We start from the raw sequence: 18,620 nt of genomic DNA, 5'->3' as shown, positions 1-18,620 counted from the left end.
TCAATAAACTCCGAAATCCGATGACTTTTTACAAATAACAATTACCTTAATCAATTTATGTTTATGTTAGTACTCTCATGGATTTTTTTTTACTTCAACAGGGAATAGGAGAATGAGAGAAAGAACAAAATGCGTCACCTGTCTTTGACTGAGTATACTTCTACTTGGTCATTGAACTATCGAGTATCTCATTTGACAGACACTTTGACCGTACCGATTACAGTTGACGATGATTTTAGTCAGTCTGTCAAGGTCATTTGACATGACTGACAATTTGCAGCTCTGGTCGTGGCTACTGATAAATGGTAGCAACTGCTTTCACATACAGAAAAATCTCATAAACATCTTTGTTGATAGTTCCGGTAGAAAGAAAACTTTTAGTAATAGCGTTTCTTTGCATTGTGATATAAAAAGCCAGATCCGAACGATGTTAAAGTTTTCGAGCTCTTAAATAACACCGTCCAATCCGTATATATGATTTTGACTTCCCAACTTTGCAAGCTACATTTCGCACTGCTAAGCGCTGGTAAAATGATTTGCAAACACTAAACACGGTACATTTCGGTAGTATTAGGTTTATGCCCAGATCGTGTACCGTTAAATTCGAATTTTGCTACCGTGCGTACAATATACGTTTGCGCACGTCCACTTGATTCAACATCGTTTTACTGAATGTAATAAGAATGTGAAAACGTTGTACCACGGAATAATTTGAAGAGTTTCAACTGTCATATAAGTGAAACATTTCAGTTATCCGCGAAATATTTCGAAATCAGAAAGAAACGTTTCCGAAATTTAACGTGGACTCGTGTAAGAAATAATTAAATCTTAATATTTTCAGTAATACACACGTTCAACAACATAAAACATTCTTTTAAATACTAATACATCCATACACGTGCCCTCAATTTTATGGTGAAGTGAAATGCACAATTTTTACGTGGAATCTATCATATTGATGATAGGCTGATTTTACGTAGCCAGTGTTCATTTGGTCGACACGGGCTAGTTCGTCTCGAATAGAATTGATACCGCAACGGGCCCAGTTCAGAATATTATACTTTTCAGCTGCCCGGCCGGTTATCTTATGAAAGTGACTTAAAACTGTGGAAGACATATCCAGCCAAACAAAACAAATTGTGAATGCTGAGATTTGTATAAGAATTCTTGTAAAATCCATGTTTGCGTCGCATATAAAATATCATCACCTGTAAATTTTTGTGTTCGTTGATTATGCTGTGCAACGGATGGAGGATACGGGTAATGTTGTATGAAGATATAACTGTAAACCTCATAAAACTTTTATTTTATTTCCTGTCAGCATTAAAAAAAATATTTCACATCTATGACAATTATTTCAAAACATTGTTGAAACAACTCAAAAATATAATTATTATTTATTAGCAATTAAATCGGCATAAAACTCAATATCAAAGATCGGAATCGCGGGATTGCTTGGAACCTTTTTATGTTTCACGTCGATGCCCACGCGATACTGGCCAGGTGGCGCCATTTTTATCAGCAAGTTCTCACGATTGATGCGGAAATTGCGCACTACATAATTGCCCTGTAAGATTAAGATCTGCGTTAATTTGTTTTGTTCGGCTGTAGCGTCAGCTGAAGCTTAACTCACCGAGTGAAGTGGACAGTCCACGGTCAAATTGCCGTACTTGTTCATTTCAGAAACTAACAATCGCATCAATGGATCATTCGATTTCGATACGTTCAAGCTGCACATATCCACGGTTGAGCTGAGTAGGGTTCGATATTCGTTGCCCATTTTCGACGCTAGATCTAAACTTACCAGCACGTTATCGGGAACATCCTGAAACACTGTTGCGTCTATATCAACCGCGGAACTACGCACCTTATCGGTTCCGTTATGGATCTTGATGAAGACCTTCACATAGTCGGCGTTGCTGTTGCAGCCTACCTCACGAATGAGAATGTCCGTGGCGTCCAGCTGGCGAAGAATAAAACGTGACTTATAAATTAGCCATTAGCGTTCAGTGGTGAGAAGGTTTGTTGAATTCATTCATGAACGAAGTCGTTCAGCCAGGCAAACTTAAGATGGGCTATAGCGGCATAAAAATTGTATGTGGATTGAGAATTAGTTGTTCTTAGAATGGAAATTTTCTTTTGGCATTTAAATCTCATCTGGTTCAATTTTAATCACATGAAATGAGCTAATCGTGTTCATCATATCTTTCCTATTAGAATAAGATTTTTCTACGAAAACATAATTTCCAAGCCTCGTCTAGCGGTGAAGTTTTCTTATCAATTCTCTCAGAGTGGCTCAGCGATGTACCGTTTATTCACCTCGTTCGGAGCGCTTTGTTAATAACGGCCAAGAGAAAGAAACGTGGTTGAGATGCGCACACCTATTGCTAAGATATTCATTGGGTTTCGGTTCGTTGGTGGAACCTGACTCGTTTACGCAGAGTGAAAGTAAAAAGCAGTAGTGTGATCGTCAAAAAATGTGGAAACATCTTCTAGTGCCGCTGCTGGTGCTCTCTCAGTTTGAGCAATATGTCTCTAGAATGGTTATTGAGTCTTCGACTGTGGATTTCGATTATATTCCGGATGAGCAAACAATGAGAACTGGCGGTAAGAACTGGAGAAATTATTCGAATCAGTGAAATGTCGATAATGTGAAATATTTTACAGAATGCAAGATATCTTTAAACAAAGCTCTCAATCTTAAGCAGCCACTGTATCTAATTCCGGGAACGGATAAGTTTTACATACCTACGCCGAACTCTACAGACCTACTGTTCCGTCAAGGTGAACAGGTGGAACTGTTCTGTACTCGAGGGTTTGCCGATACGGAAGAAAAGTCAATTATAACATCGTGCGACGGAAAGCTTGGGTTCATTCACAACGACGAAGCTCATGACATCTCACAGATTACCTGTAAAGGTCCATTGTTCCATGTAGCCCGACGAACCGAAGATCGCTGCTTCAACAATGCTACTTTGGTAAAGGTCGGATTTGAAATGGAACCTAGGTTTCTACAAATGTATGAAGTTTGCTTCGACGAGCAGACACTCGAACCTTATTTCGTTAAACACAGCCTATCACCCTGGAATATCAAACATCAACCTACGAAGCGACCTCCCTTCATTCAGGGAGATTTTTACCCTGGATTGAAGATGTCCAAACTTTACAGCTTCGAATCGCAAAGGAAAAATCTTGAAAAAATTCTCGGATCCTCTGATCGTGCTGACGCCGTGTTGGACAAAAAGAAGGATCTATTTTTAGCCCGCGGTCATCTGGCTGCAAAAGCAGACTTTGTTTTTAGTCCTCATCAGAGAGCTACCTTTTGGTTCGTTAACGTTGCACCACAATGGCAAAAATTTAACGGCTACAATTGGCAGCGCATAGAAACAGGTGTGAAAGAATTCATTGCTCGTCGAAAAACCCCCGTGACGGTGTACACCGGTACATATGGGATTCTGGAGCTACCTGATGCAAATGGTGATATGCAAAAGATATATATGGACGTAGATCCCAATAACGGAGGGCGGGTTCCCGTTCCGAAAGTGTACTACAAAATTCTGCACGATGAACAGAATGATGCTGGAATTGCGCTGATTGGTGTGAACAACCCGCATGCAACGATAGATGAAATTAAGAACGATTATATCTTTTGTGATGACGTTTCCGATAAAATAAACTGGCTGAAATGGAAACGAGACTACATCCCCGGTGGATATTCGTACGCATGTGACGTGAATGAGTTTAATGATGTGACCAAACATCTCCCGCTGGGAAAGATTTCCAACCTGTTGGTGTAGAATAATTAGCAGAAACCGAAGATTTGGGTACTTACCAATGTAAGCGAGAATAGCAGAAGCACGAAACTGCCGAAATGATTCTGGTTGGTCATTGTGATGAGCGAAGTGGACTTTCGTAATCCCAACAAAACGTTGGCTTTTATAGATGAGATTTTTCACGCTGTATGAGTTTTGTAATTGGGAGAAATTATTTGAGATCGACTATCAGCTATCAGCGTTTAGTGATATTTTGAAATAATAGTTTAAGTAGGATTGCATGCTGAAATTTTCGGGTAACAGGCGTCTACCGAAACGCAACAGTTGGATATTCCAGTTGAAGTGTATTTTTGAGTTAAAATGGAAAGATTAGTCTTCGTTTTCGTGAACTGTAAAATAAGTCATATGTCAACCTTGGCTTTTAAATGCCACGTATTAATGTATCGTATCGGTGTTTTAAATTTTAATGTTTTTCTAATCGTTTGTTTAAAAGTGCTGTTCTTTATTTATATATTTATTTATAAATTATTATTATATTAGATCTTATCGAAATATAGTTCAGACGAGGAAAAATACTTTCGTTATGGAATAAATAAATAGTTGCGAAATTTTTCTCTTACATCGGAAACAAAACAACACAGGTGTAGTACGAATGATTACCAAATTCAACATCACTTCATACGCCTCTTTGGGCCAGAAAAACTTTATGACACTGTGTGCGGGATTGGAAATCGAGCCCAGACTTAACGAACATTCATGATTCAACTGTTTAAAAACATTCTCAAGAAAATTTTAGTGGAAACTGATCCTACCAACTAACAAATATGTGAAGGTTACTTTTTAACGAAAATAGAACACATACTAAAAATATTGTTTATCATAGAACATTACAATAATTTTGGCATTAAAAATGTTTTACTCTTTACCATACGGGGTCGAGTCTCAATGAAAAATGCGTAATATTTTTCTGTCATAATTTTTAACGATAATAACGCAGTCATTTGTTGACAGATTTATATACACCCCGACTTTGCAATCCGATGGATTTGTGATACGAACGAATCTACACTTTCGTTCGAGTTCGAATTTTGCATTCTTTATTCCGTTCGACTTGTATGATTCGATCGACTCTCGTTCGGGAACACTACTTACACGTTCTATATTATTTATATTATTCATTTTTTGGTAAACGAAACCGTCACACTTGTATAAACAAATTATAACGATTCTAAACCGAACAGAAGTAATACGTACGCAAGTTGATCGAGTAATGTTCCAAAATTTAACAACTCGAACGAATGATATTCGAGTTCATACCCAACTTGAACGGAATGCAGAATGGAAATTGCACATTCGATCGGAATATTTGGAATCGATCGACGTACAGAATAGGGGTGATAATTTAGAATCAATCGATTCGGAAACATTCAACTTAAACATGTACGGCAATCTCGTTTCAGTATTTCGATAGCACACCATTTTTCAATGGTTTGAATCGACCTATGTTGTTCACGAACTAATCGGAGCATGCCATAATGATGTCATCCACTAGATTTGCTAGCATGGTGGACGGTTTTGATCGTTGCTTCACACCTCGCATTTCATTCAGTGGCAGTTCTGCTTTGGATAATATAGGAGAGTTTCGTGTTATGCATGAAAAAATAACGCATCGTTTTGCGCTGTATGAACCTTAGCACAAAGTGGAAAATATATGCTATGTCACATTTTTATGATCAGTCGGTGCCTGCCTGCGGTGCATGAACAAACCTGGTAGCTCGTCCAGCGAGGGAACGACTATATTGATAAGTGTATGCCTTCGATCGCAGGATTCGTTTTCTATAAATAATCAACAATAATTTGTAGTTATTTTACTAACTGGATAGATCGTAGATTCTCACGCCTTCCTTTTGGAGTAATTCTGGAAACTATCTCCGAAATATTTCGTCAAAAATTAACTTCGTAGTACCAAGCAAAACTATAAAACGCAAATTACAGTTGCCTTGCCAAAAATTTCGGCAAAAGCTAACACATATTTCGAAATTTCCGCAAACACATTTGCTGATTTCGGGACAATTGTTAATCACCAATGAGCAAAAGATTTTTCCAAATTTAGGCGAAAAAATGCACATTGCCGAAAAATCAGTAAACCTACTAAACGAATCTAGGAAAACATAATATTGATTACTGAACAATAAGCAAAATTGTGTGTTGCCGATCTGTCTCGGCATTTTACTTTCCCGAGCTCGAGAGTTGGTTTTAAGTGTGTACGTATTTATTATGGGAACCTTTGAATTATTACATTTTTAATGTAATTGTGCTCGGTTTTGTCTTGCATACAGCTCTGTTATTATTATCCAATATTTAAAAAAAATCATTGAAAGCAGTTTTGTTTCATTTGAATCTAATCTAATATTATTGCGCTACGAAGTGTGCAGGGGTTCGCTAGTATAACACTTATTTCTGAATACTTATTGATGTGGTACACATCTTTGTTTTCTATATAGGGTGCAAGAAACTCAAAAAGTAAAGTGGAATGGTGTGTTTTTTTATTAACACAGAAGGCAGTAGTGTCCTTCATGCAATGCGAGAACAAATCCGCTGACTATTGTTTACAATTCGATCTCACATTTGTCTAAAATGAGTTTTTTGTGCTCGCACCCGAAAGGTCCCAAAATGACCCAAGCTGCCGCGGCGAAATACATACAAAAGTCGAAACAGTTTGTGAGTAAGTGGGTGAATCGTTTTAAAGAGGTGAAAAATGTCAATGACTTTCCAAATCGCTTTTCTGTCGGAGTTTTGTCGGAAAAAGACGAAAAAGTGACTTGTGACCTGTTGTTGAAGAATCCGACATCAACTTTGCGCGAAGGTGTTTCAAAATTGACCAACATCGCAGACATTTGATCGCATATAATTTGAAATTTCGAAGTACTTTGCAGAAAACCGATGTTGAGTGAAAAGCATGTGCAAAAACGCCTTGAATGGGCCAGAGATAAAAATGGTGTCTTGACCTTGGATTGGCCCTCTCAGTCGCCCGATGCCAATCTAATTGAGAACGTTTGGACTTTGGAAAGAACCGACCACACAATTTGAAGCGGTTAGTTCGCCGACTTCACAAAATTTGGACGTCGTTTTCAGAAGAATATGCGCTCAAAGAATGTTTCGAAGGTTTCATACCATCATTAACACTGAAGTGGATTGGACTTGCTATTGATGTATTTGCATGAAAGTTTTTGATCTAATAAAACAATATTCACAAGTATTTTCGTGTTGAGTCTTTTCATTTTCTCACAACAGTGACCGCGCTCTTATGTAATAGACTGTACATACAGAAAATTTGTCCGGTTTTAAATACTTACAGGTCAGTCAATACTGTTTCGATTTGTAATATTATTTCATCTACCGATTGGAAAATTTCTATGCATCGATTTAAATGGATAAAGTCACATATTTCCTTGTACATATACAGCAAAAAAGAACTGTAATAACCACGAAGTGATTTTCAATCGATGTGAGAAAAATTTAGACGTAGTAAACATCAAATGCAATATCTGTTTTCTAGAAATATTGCAGATAAACCACAGGTCATTACATCGAAACAACGTATTATGTACAATAAATCACCTTAATTGAATACTGTATATGATTATGAGCTGTGATATTATATCGTAATCACTGCACATCAGTAGTGCGTAGTGGTGTGCAGTAATTTTGATGTAATATTACAAAAGCGTTGGTGTCGTTCTAAACGTTGTACTAGTAAACGAAAATAAGCATAATTTACTCGCATTCGATTGTTGACTTTGATAAGCTTGGGAATTGGAAGAATATGAAATAGCTCTTCAATACTCAAGATTAGTTCCCATTTTTTTACTTTACTTTTATTGGTGAAATATTTTACTAGCTTTAATCAAAATCGCAGACTGATAAAGCCATAGTGCGAGTTCGAATTACTGCATATCGCATTCTCAATCTAAACTCATCGCTTCAAAAATAAATGCATGCCAGCAAAGCTTGAATACGAATTTGTTGTAATTAAATACCCAAATCCCATGCACTTACGCAAGCACTATGTATAAATATAGTTGCATACATTTCGGCTGCTGAAATAATTTCATCGTATACAAAACGAATACAAACTACATATGGTCAAGTGTATTTTCTTGGTGCGCGTGACCGCTGTTTTTCGTATTCGCAATCTACACTTTTGCATTTGGATTTGGGTATTTAAATTTGCCATCAAGCTTTGCTGGCATGCAATTGTTTATAGTAAATATAAATATCGATAATTGAGTATTATAACGACTGATTGAACTGTTTTATAGAAATTATCAGTCATACCGTGTATATTTCTCATATCTCTCAGTCCAGTGAAACAAAGTTTCTACAATGCTACAACATCGAAAATGATAAATTTATTGAAGTGAACAACGACAGTCTAACCCCTCATCATTTGATTCTTGCTTGATGTTCTTTTATTTTATTGTTCGCAAGTTGCCAATGCGACCATTTCCTTTTTCTCATTCTCAATATCAATCTATAAATGTAAACCTCGTGTGTGGACAAAATAAAGACAATCCGTTAGTTAAGCTCATTTGCTTATTTCTATCTATTGAACTGTGCAGACCCAATAAAATTGAAGCTCTTTGTACAGCATACAATAGCAAGCATGGAAAGCTAAGTGATATGCAGTTCTATGTGCCGAGTATTGAATTTTAGTCCTTTTTTCGTCCCCTAAACTGTTGTCGATTATTCGGAGTCATGTTTTCTTCCTTCCTTCGAACGAATTGTTAATCCAGCACCAACTGTCTGTCTCTTCGGCGAACTAGACTGCTTTTTTTGTCTGTCACTATTTTTTTGACATTTTAATCTTGAGCAAGACGACAACCAAAATTTTAGCGATAACCTAAATCAGAAAAAATCAGTCTCAAAGCAGCCCCGTACACAGGAGTCTTTAAGGAGGGAGGGAGGGGTTCAAGGGAGGGGAATTCAAAAGGTGGGAAAAGCGCAAAATTTGAAGGAAAATCCACAATACTGACACTGTGAAATAAATTCTAAGAACGAAGTATGAATTGTCAAGTTATCTGTACTTTTATATAACTCTATCTTTCATGGAACTTAATGTTGAAACATTTTCCATGGAAAGAGAAGGGGGGGGGGGGGGGGGTGCTAAAAACCCCCTCTGCGCACGAGCCTGGCTCAAAGCATTTCGAATTTCAGATCCATGCAACCACAGGTCACGCCTGATGCCAAACATTCAATGAATTGCGGTGCAAAGGGAATCTGTCCTATAAGCCAACATTTCATCAACTTTTGAAAATATGAGTTTCATCGAACCGAAAATGCGAATAACAAAGATGGGTAGTAATGCTAGTAATGTATACAGTTCTGATAATATGCTATGTTTGCATATATTACATCATGTAAATCTTTCTACCATTTATTATTCACCGTGGATTTGACAGTTGAGAGAAAAATGTAACTACGCAATAGTTAGAACTGAGACGCAATTCGAATAAAACGTGTTTTGTGATACTACGGGTTTTTTCATAAATTTCCGTTGTCCGTTTGTAGCATCGGTGGTTCCGCGTTGGTAATTCCGAGTACATCTTTACAGTCCGCTACATTAGTTGGTCCTTCTACACCGGATAAAAACAGTAAACAGCGATGGATAAGCTGGTATCCCGACGAAATGCATTGCTAATGCAGTTGAAATGGGAGCGCTCGGAAGCAGACAAAATTCATGACCGGATCGGTGAAGCAGTTGATCGGCTTGACCAGTTGAAAGAGATTGCTGATAACTTTCGGAAAACGCAACGAGAAATAGAAGAAAATCAACCTGATGCAGAGGCGATTGCGTCAGTGCACAATTATCGAGAGGAATTTACTGCTAACTATTATCGCGCAAAAGATTGTTTGGAGCATTATTTAACACAATTGAAGGAGGATAGTATAGACACAGCTTCCATAACTAGTGAAAACACGGTTGTCAATACATGCCAGGACCTGAAGGAAGCGATGAAAATGCTGCTAGAATCTCAGCGAACGATGATGCTAGCAAACCAGCTTGGAGGAAATGTCGATTCAGCAGGAGGAGAACAGGTATCGAATCGTTCACCCCAGTCAGTAGTTAGACTTCCCCCGATAAATGTACCAACGTTTAGTGGCGAAAGAAAACATTGGAGGTCATTCAAAGACATCTATGAGACAACAATTCATAATCGAATGGATTTGAAAGATTCGATGAAAATGCAGTATTTGGTGTCATATTTGGAAGGCGACGCGAGGCGACTGGTCAGTTCGTTCCCGATTTCGGATGCCAACTACAGAGAAGCATGTTCAACTCTTACAAATTTTTACGACAAGAAAAAGTACACTGTGTTTGCTTTGGTGCGAGAGTTCGTGGATCAATCGGCGATAAATACTGCCAGTTCGAGCAATCTGCGAAGGTTAGTTACGACATCTGATGACGTAGTCCGTCAACTTAACGCGCTTGGAGATGAATTCAACACTCGCGATCCGTGGCTGATCCACCTATTATTGGAAAAAATAGACAAGGAAACTCGTTCGCTGTGGGCGCAAAGAATTATTGACATGGAGAATCCGACGTTCGAAGAGTTTTTGAAATTCTTGGATGATCGATGTGATGCTTTGGAAACGTGTACTGCGTTTTCTAAGAAACCAGATGGGGGAAAGGAGTTAGCAAAAAAGCAGCCGCCGATGGAGAAGAAATTGCAGTCTTTGCATACTGCAAAAGCAGTAGAAAAGTGCGCGAAATGCTCCAGTGAGCATCCCGTTTATCAGTGTTCTGAATTTAAAAAGTTAGACATTCAATCTAAACGTGATTTAGTGCAGAAAGCAAAGTTGTGTTATAATTGTTTGCGTTCTTCGCATATCGTTAAAGATTGCTCGTCGAAATCTTCGTGCCGTACGACAGATTGTAAAAAACGGCATCATACACTACTATGTCCGTTAGTGGATGGTTCGAGAGATAAACATACGGAGAAGAGTGAAACGAGTAACAATCCTCCAGAAGTTACTGAACCAGTCATCAACGTGCATGTTACTCAAGTGCCAAAGGAACCGCAACAGTTCGTTCCAATACTTCCGACTGCCATTGTCCGTGTACAAGGGAGTGACGGAAACTTACAGCATGCACGTGCGTTACTCGATTCTGGTTCTGAAGCATCGTTAATTTCGGAATCATGCGCCAATAAACTCGGTTTATCGCGCAGCAGTGGCAAATTTTTGGTTTCTGGGTTAGGCCAGCAACAAGCTGGAACGACTCGAGGGCTTGTTCGTCTTGCTTTAGCTAATCGATTCAGTGATACGATTCTTCTGCAAACGAAGGCCTTCGTGATGGGCAAACTAACCTCAACGTTGCCTACACAGAATTTCAAAATGAATGCGAATATTGAGCAAGTGCGGATGTGTCTGGCAGATCCAAACTTCAATCAACCGGGTCACATCGACATCATTCTAGGTTCGGATGTCTTTCTTGCTCTCCTGGTAGCGGGGCAAGTCAAGGACAACTTGGGCATTCCTGTGGCCCAGAACACCATATTTGGATGGATTATTTCGGGAAATCATGCTATTTATACTTCGGAAGTTCGCAGTAACCATTCAATCATCAACCTGCATTGCGATGTGGATATCAACCGCACTTTGCGGCAATTTTGGGAAGTGGAGGAGGTTCCGAAGCAGCCGGAACTCACCACTACATAGCAAGCAACTTTAGACTTCTTTAGATCGACGCTTACACGCGACAAAACGGGACGTTTCATCGTTCGACTTCCTTTCGACGATTCGAAACCAGCGCTGGGTGAATCAGTTACTTCAGCCATTAAACGATTGCGATCGTTGGAGAGACGCTTTCAACAAAACCTCGAGCTCGCTAGGCAATATTCGGACTTTCTTGATGAATATTTAGCGTTGGGACATATGGAGCAAGTTCCCGACCACCAGATTGACGTCGATTGTAGTAAATGTTTTTACCTTCCTCATCATTCGGTATTGAAAGCAGAAAGTACAACAACGAAATTAAGGGTCGTTTTTGACGCTTCATGCGCGTCATCGAACGGTCTATCCCTCAACGATCGATTAATGGCAGGGCCAAATGTTAATCGAGATCTCTTCACGGTGTTTCTGCGGTTTCGTTCGAACCAGGTTGCATACGCAGCAGATGTGGAGAAAATGTACCGTCAGGTTTTGGTACACCCGGCGGATAGAGACTTTCAGCGGATAGTGTGGCGAAGTAGCTTGGAACAACCAATTAAACATTATCGTTTGTGTACAGTGACGTACGGGACTAAATCCGCGCCTTTCTTGGCCATTGAAGCGATGAAACAAGCAGCACGAAATTACGAATCAGTTTACCCTGAGGCAGCGGAGATTATCAAACTCGACACATATGTCGACGATTTGCTTTCCGGTGCACGCGATGTACACGAAGCGAAAAGGCTGATAGGACAAATTACGGAAATCATGAATTCGGCAGGATTTAATTTAAGGAAATGGACTACAAACGTCCCGGAACTGTTTGAAACTCTAGCTGTTGACGAACAGCTTCCTGTTGATGTAAAATGGACAGATCAACCGAACACAGTGAAGGCATTAGGCATACAATGGCAACCAAAGGAAGACGCCTTTTCGTTTAAGGTGTGCCTTCCGTTAGAGAGCGTGAATACAAAACGGCAGTTACTATCGGACTCGTCGAAGCTATTTGATCCATTCGGTTGGCTAGCACCAGTCATTATACGTATCAAAATCTTATTCCAACAGCTATGGCTTAGTGATATCAGCTGGGATGACCCACTGCCTCCTGCCATAGAGGCAGAGTGGATGGACATTAAAGGGCAACTTCGGCAAGTTGAGCTCATTCGCGTTCCTCGTTTCGCATCGAATTACAACGGGAAGATGGAACTACATGGGTTTTCAGATGCGTCGGAAGTGGCGTACGGCGCAGTGGTATACACACGTGCAAGGGATGCAGAAGGAAATATTGTGATCAATCTTTTGGCAGCAAAAACAAGGGTGGCACCAATTAAACAGGTGTCTCTTCCACGACTTGAGTTGAATGCGGCGGTACTATTAGCTGAACTGATGGAACGAATATCAATAGCATTGTCACATCTGGAGGTTGAAATGTGGGCGTGGACGGACAGTTCCATTGTACTTCAATGGTTATCCGCTCATCCACGAAAATGGAAAACGTACGTAGCAAATCGCACTTCGTTGATTTTGAACATTCTGCCACGCGAACGGTGGAATCATGTGGCTACTCATGATAATCCAGCGGACTGTGCATCACGCGGTCTTACTCCAGAAGAACTTGTCTCACATAACCTTTGGTTTCAAGGACCTGGATGGTTGAACACGGAACCTGAACTTTGGAAGGTAACAGCAATAGAGACTATCGACGACGAACAATTAATGGAAGCTCGTAAGATCAAGATAATGCACGCAGCAGTCGGCATCGCACGAGACAACTTTGACATCGAGTGGTGGTTGATCAACCGACGATCAAGTTACACGTTTATTGTCCGCGTGTTGGCGTACGTGAATCGTTTTATTCGGGCGCTTCAAGGAGCGGTCTTAGAACCATTGTTGACTCCAAGTGAACTCTATCAAGCCAAGGTACAACTAGCTCAAGCAGCTCAACACGTATCTTTTGAACGGGAACTACGATTGATTCGAAACGGCCAGGAAGTGTCATTCAAACCACTGGCTGGTTTGCATCCCTTTCTGGATGGAACTGGAACGATGCGAGTAGGCGGTCGTCTGCAACTGGCACCTTACTCCTATGATATTAAGCACCCTATCATACTTCCACGTGATAGCCGTGTAACGGAATTGCTATTGCGAGATCTTCACCTCCGCAACATGCATGCAGGATCAAACTTACTAACATCTACGATAAATCAACAATATTGGGTAGTCGGACACAACACAGCTGTTCGACGAATTGTTAAGCGTTGTGCTCGCTGTGTAAGGTTGAAAGGGAAAACAGCGAATCAATTGATGGGAAGCTTACCAGTTCCTCGTGTGATTGCAACTCGTGCTTTCACTCATGTTGGCGTAGACTACGCAGGGCCGTTGAAGATCCATGCTTCGTGCGTTCGTGGTGTCAAAACGACAAAGGGATATTTAGCGGTATTCGTGTGCTTATCAACAAAAGCCATTCATCTGGAGGCAGCTAGTGATTTATCTACAAGTGTGTTCATTGCAGCACTAAGGCGATTTATTTCACGACGTGGATATCCAAATGAGATTTGGTCGGATAATGGCACAAATTTTGTTGGTGCTGACCGTTGGCTCCAGGAGATGTCTGCTGCACTTTCGTCTGGAACGTCAAGGGTTAGTCATTTTTTGTCAAATTTGGGCATCAAATGGATATTCAACCCTCCATCATCACCGCACCGTGGAGGAATTTGGGAGGCGGCGGTCAAGAGCGCCAAGAAACATCTGGTGGCAGTTCTAGGAACATCAGCGATGACTTACGAAGAGTTAGCAACGATTTTGACGCAAGTAGAAGCCTGTCTAAATTCCAGGCCTCTTTGTCCGCTTTCTAGTGATCCTGACAGTTACGAAGCACTGACTCCCGGGCATTTTATTGTTGGTCATCCGATGAATCTTATTCCCGAACCTGATGTCCGGAAGGTTCCTACAAACCGTTTAGATCAATGGCAGCTTATGCAACATACAGCTGAAATTTGGAGGCGATGGCAAGACGAATATTTAACTAGTTTACAGCCCAGGACGAAATGGCGTGTAACAGAAGAGAACGTAAGAGAAAATCAACTCGTGCTTGTGAAGAATGAAAACACACCTCCTACCCAATGGGAGATGGCGCGTATCGTCAAGGTACATCCGGATTCAACTGGAGTCGTTCGGACAGTTACTTTGCGACGTAATCAGACGGAGTATCTTCGCCCCATTCAGAAGATATGTTCCATTCCTTTCGTGACCGTCGTATCGATCGGATGGTAGTTTGCATTAGAGCAGCTGTGCGTTAATCCATTCTAATCCGTTTCAAGGTCATTTAATATCAGATCTTTTGTTCGTGAGCTTGTGCAGTAGATCAATACAGTATAAACAATAAATACCGTTAGACAGTGCCGGGTGCTATTGTGTTAAAACAATAAGATCAGTGAACCGACGTTCAGTGTGGTGCCGTGAACCGGTGCTCTGTGCATATTAATTCTCAGAGGCCGTTGTAACTAACGCTTGGCCTCAGCGGCCGAGTTGCTACGGATCATTAGCTAAGTATTATATTTTTTTCCTTCGTGTCCCTTTATCGTCTTATATTTTGACTCCCCCTATAATTTGCGCGGAACCTCAACCGCGCTATGGCAAGTCCATTAAATCCTCCCCTGCCCCCCGAAGATAAAATGGAAACAGATTTTAAATCTGCTCCAAATAGTAAGACTCACCGGGTTAAACAGTATCCCGAAGAGCCTTCACCCTCGGCCGGCCTTTATGTGGTTTATTTTCGGACCAAAGAGAAGAATAAACCGCTTAATATTCTGAAAATATCTAAAGACTTGGAGTCGAAATATGCAACATTGAAATTTATTTCAAAAATTCGTCCCGATAAGCTCAGGGTCTCGTTGACCAGTCTGAAACATGCTAATGAGATCGCTCAAAACGACCACTTTACGCAGGACTACCGCGATTACATACCAGCTCGCGAAGTCGAGATAGACGGAGTGATCACGGATCCAAGTCTGACATGCGAGGACATTCTCAAACATGGGGTCGGATGTTTTAAAGATCCCTTGCTTAAGAATGTCAAGATACTGGACTGCAAACGTTTGCATTCAGTATCGATCGCCGCGGATGGGACAAAGTCTTATCCCCACTCGGACTCGTATCGGGTGACCTTCTCCGGCTCGGCTTTGCCGAAATTCGTTCTCCTGGCCAGGGTTCGTCTACCTGTACGACTTTTCGTACCACGGGTAATGAATTGCACTAGTTGTCAACAACTAGGACACACAGCTTCCCATTGTGGAAATCGGCCCCGCTGCTCGAAGTGTGGAGAGAGTCATGCGGATGGCGTTTGCGACAGAGACATTGAAAAGTGTCTTTACTGTGGGGCGGCCCCGCATGACCTCACAGCATGTTCTGCGTATAAATTGCGTGGAGATCATTTGAAACGATCTCTCAAGCAACGATCAAACCGCTCGTTCGCAGAAATGCTGAAAATCGCCACACCACCTGAACAGAACCCCTACACCTGTTTGTCTGCGGACGATTGCGACTCTGACGATCCTCAAGAAGGTACATCTTCAACTGTCCCTCGTAGTTTTAGGAAGAGGAAAAATATATCATCTCCTAAACTCCCTAGAAAGGGTTCGAAGATATCTCTTGAAGGCCCTCCAAAAGTAACAGCAGAAGGAAGTGTTGGTAAAAAAAACGAAAAGAAGAAGCCAAAAGCTCCTAGTTCCGGAGACTTGAAATCGGAGAAAGAATATCCAACACTTCCGGGGACACCCAAAACCCCGAAAGTCCCCAAGGAACCAGAAAACACATCAAGTGCTGGACTTGTAAAATTCAGTGACATTGTGGACTTTATATTTTCCGTCTTCAACATTTCTGACCCCCTAAAAGGTATTTTGATGACTTTCCTGCCAAAAGTTAAAATGTTTTTGATGCAGCTGACTGCAAAATGGCCCCTCCTCTCAGCAATCGTTTCCTTCGATGGCTAATTTTTCGAACGAGGTCAAGGATTCGATCACTGTTTTACAGTGGAACTGTAGAAGTATCATCCCGAAAATAGATCCTTTTAAATACTTAGTAAATAATCTGAAATGTGACGCATTTGCATTGTGCGAAACTTGGTTAACTTTTGATGTATCACTAAACTTCCACGATTTTAACATTATTCGCCTGGATCGAGATAATCCCTACGGAGGAGTACTTTTGGGGATCAAAAAGTGCTATTCCTTCTTTCGAATTAACCTCCCCTCGATATCAGGTATTGAAGTTGTCGCATGTCATGTCACAATTAAAGGCAAGGACCTTTGTATTGCTTCCATCTATATTCCCCCTAGAGCCTCAGTTGGGTACCACTGGCTCAGCAGTATCATGCAACTTCTTCCCGCACCGACGTTAGTTTTAGGAGACTTTAACTCTCACGGTACGGGATGGGGTTGTCTTCATGATGATAACAGATCAGCTATGATCCATGATATTTGCGACAACTTCAATATGACAATCTTGAATACGGGAGAAATGACACGAATTCCCGCACCACCAGCAAGACCAAGTGCGCTGGACTTATCCCTCTGCTCGACATCGCTACGGTTGGATTGCACGTGGAAGGTAATCCCTGATCCCCACGGTAGCGATCATCTGCCTATCGTAATTTCAATCGCCAGCGGATTAAGACCATCGGAAACAATCAATGTTTTGTATGACCTCACACGAAATATTGATTGGAAATGCTACGCAATATCGATATCTGAGAAACTACAAACAACACAAGAACTTCCTCCGGAGGAAGAGTATACGTTTATGGCTGGCTTGATTCTCGACACTGCGATTCAAGCTCAGACGAAACGTATACCCGGCGCGAATACTAACATTCGTCCTCCCAACCCGTGGTGGGACAAAGAGTGCTCATCACTGAACGCGGAAAGATCTTTAGCATTCAAAAAGTTCAGAAAATATGGAACAACCGATAATTATAGAAATTACGCAGCGCTTGATAAGCAAATGAAGAACTTAGTTAAAGCAAAGAAACTAGGTTACTGGCGACGGTTTGTTGACGGATTAACAAAAGAAACATCGATGAGCACTCTTTGGAACACAGCCCGACGAATGCGCAACCAAAACACAACGAACGAAAGCGAGGAATATTCTAACCGCTGGATATTCGATTTCGCTAAAAAAGTATGTCCTGATTCTGTTCCGGAACAGAAGATATCCCGCGCCGCGACTTCGAATACAAACGAAACACCGTTTTCGATGGTAGAGTTCTCACTTGCGCTCTTGTCGTGTAACAATAAGGCCCCGGGGTTAGACAGAATTAAATTCAACTTGTTGAAAAATCTTCCTGACTCTGCCAAAAGGCGCTTGCTGAATTTGTTTAACAAGTTCCTCGAGGGTAATATTGTTCCACACGACTGGAGACAAGTGAGAGTTATCGCCATTCAAAAACCTGGGAAACCAGCCTCCGATCACAATTCGTATCGGCCGATTGCTATGCTTTCCTGTATCCGGAAGTTGTTCGAAAAAATGATTCTCTTCCGTCTAGACAATTGGGTCGAGACTAATGGTTTACTTTCAGATACACAATTCGGCTTCCGCAGGGGTAAAGGAACGAACGATTGTCTTGCGTTGCTCTCAACCGAAATTCAAATGGCATTTGCTCGTAAAGAACAAATGGCATCAGTATTTCTAGATATCAAGGGGGCTTTTGATTCAGTTTCTATAAATATCCTATCTAAGAAGCTGCACCAGCATGGTCTTTCGCCGGTTTTGAACACCTTTTTACATAATCTATTGTCCGAGAAACACATGTATTTTGCACATGGTGATTTGTCGACAATACGATTCAGTTACATGGGTCTTCCTCAGGGCTCATGCTTAAGCCCCCTTTTATACAACTTTTACGTAAACAACATTGATGAATGTATCAACACATCTTGCACGCTAAGACAACTTGCCGACGACAGCGTTGTGTCCATTATAGGACCCAAAGCTGCCGATCTCCAAGGACCATTACAAGATACCCTCGACAACTTGTCGACATGGGCTCTTCAAATGGGTATCGAGTTCTCTACGGAGAAAACTGAGCTGGTCGTATTTTCAAGAAAGCGAGAACCAGCACAATTACAGCTTCAACTA

General features: G+C 41.0%; 3 protein-coding genes across 3 annotated transcripts in view; 2 read left to right on the top strand and 1 right to left on the bottom strand.

The window, feature by feature from the left end:
* Nucleotides 1-1,322: 1,322 nt before the first annotated feature.
* On the bottom strand, nt 1,323-4,174 carry LOC131436707 (uncharacterized). Its single transcript, XM_058605574.1, has 3 exons — nt 3,833-4,174; nt 1,634-1,963; nt 1,323-1,567 (listed from the first exon to the last, which is right to left on the bottom strand). The coding sequence occupies exons 1-3, from the start codon at nt 3,887-3,889 to the stop codon at nt 1,394-1,396; spliced, it is 561 nt and encodes a 186-aa protein (XP_058461557.1). The 5' UTR covers nt 3,890-4,174; the 3' UTR covers nt 1,323-1,393.
* A 5,263-nt stretch (nt 4,175-9,437) lies between these two features.
* LOC131438467 (uncharacterized) lies at nt 9,438-11,495 on the top strand. Its single transcript, XM_058608521.1, has one exon. The coding sequence runs from the start codon at nt 9,438-9,440 to the stop codon at nt 11,493-11,495; it is 2,058 nt and encodes a 685-aa protein (XP_058464504.1).
* Nucleotides 11,496-11,873: 378 nt separating this feature from the next.
* LOC131438460 (uncharacterized) overlaps nt 11,874-18,620 on the top strand; it is a 37,255-nt gene continuing 30,508 nt past the window's right edge. Inside the window, exon 1 of the mRNA XM_058608512.1 lies at nt 11,874-14,679. Within this exon, the coding sequence (XP_058464495.1) occupies nt 11,874-14,679 (2,806 nt within the window). The remainder of the gene's footprint in view (nt 14,680-18,620) is intronic.

The sequence above is a fragment of the Malaya genurostris genome, chromosome 3, assembly GCF_030247185.1.
Source record: "Malaya genurostris strain Urasoe2022 chromosome 3, Malgen_1.1, whole genome shotgun sequence".
Taxonomy (NCBI): domain Eukaryota; kingdom Metazoa; phylum Arthropoda; class Insecta; order Diptera; family Culicidae; genus Malaya; species Malaya genurostris.
The sequence above is the reverse complement of the archived record's forward strand: the minus strand, read 5'-3'. Positions and strand labels throughout refer to the sequence as shown.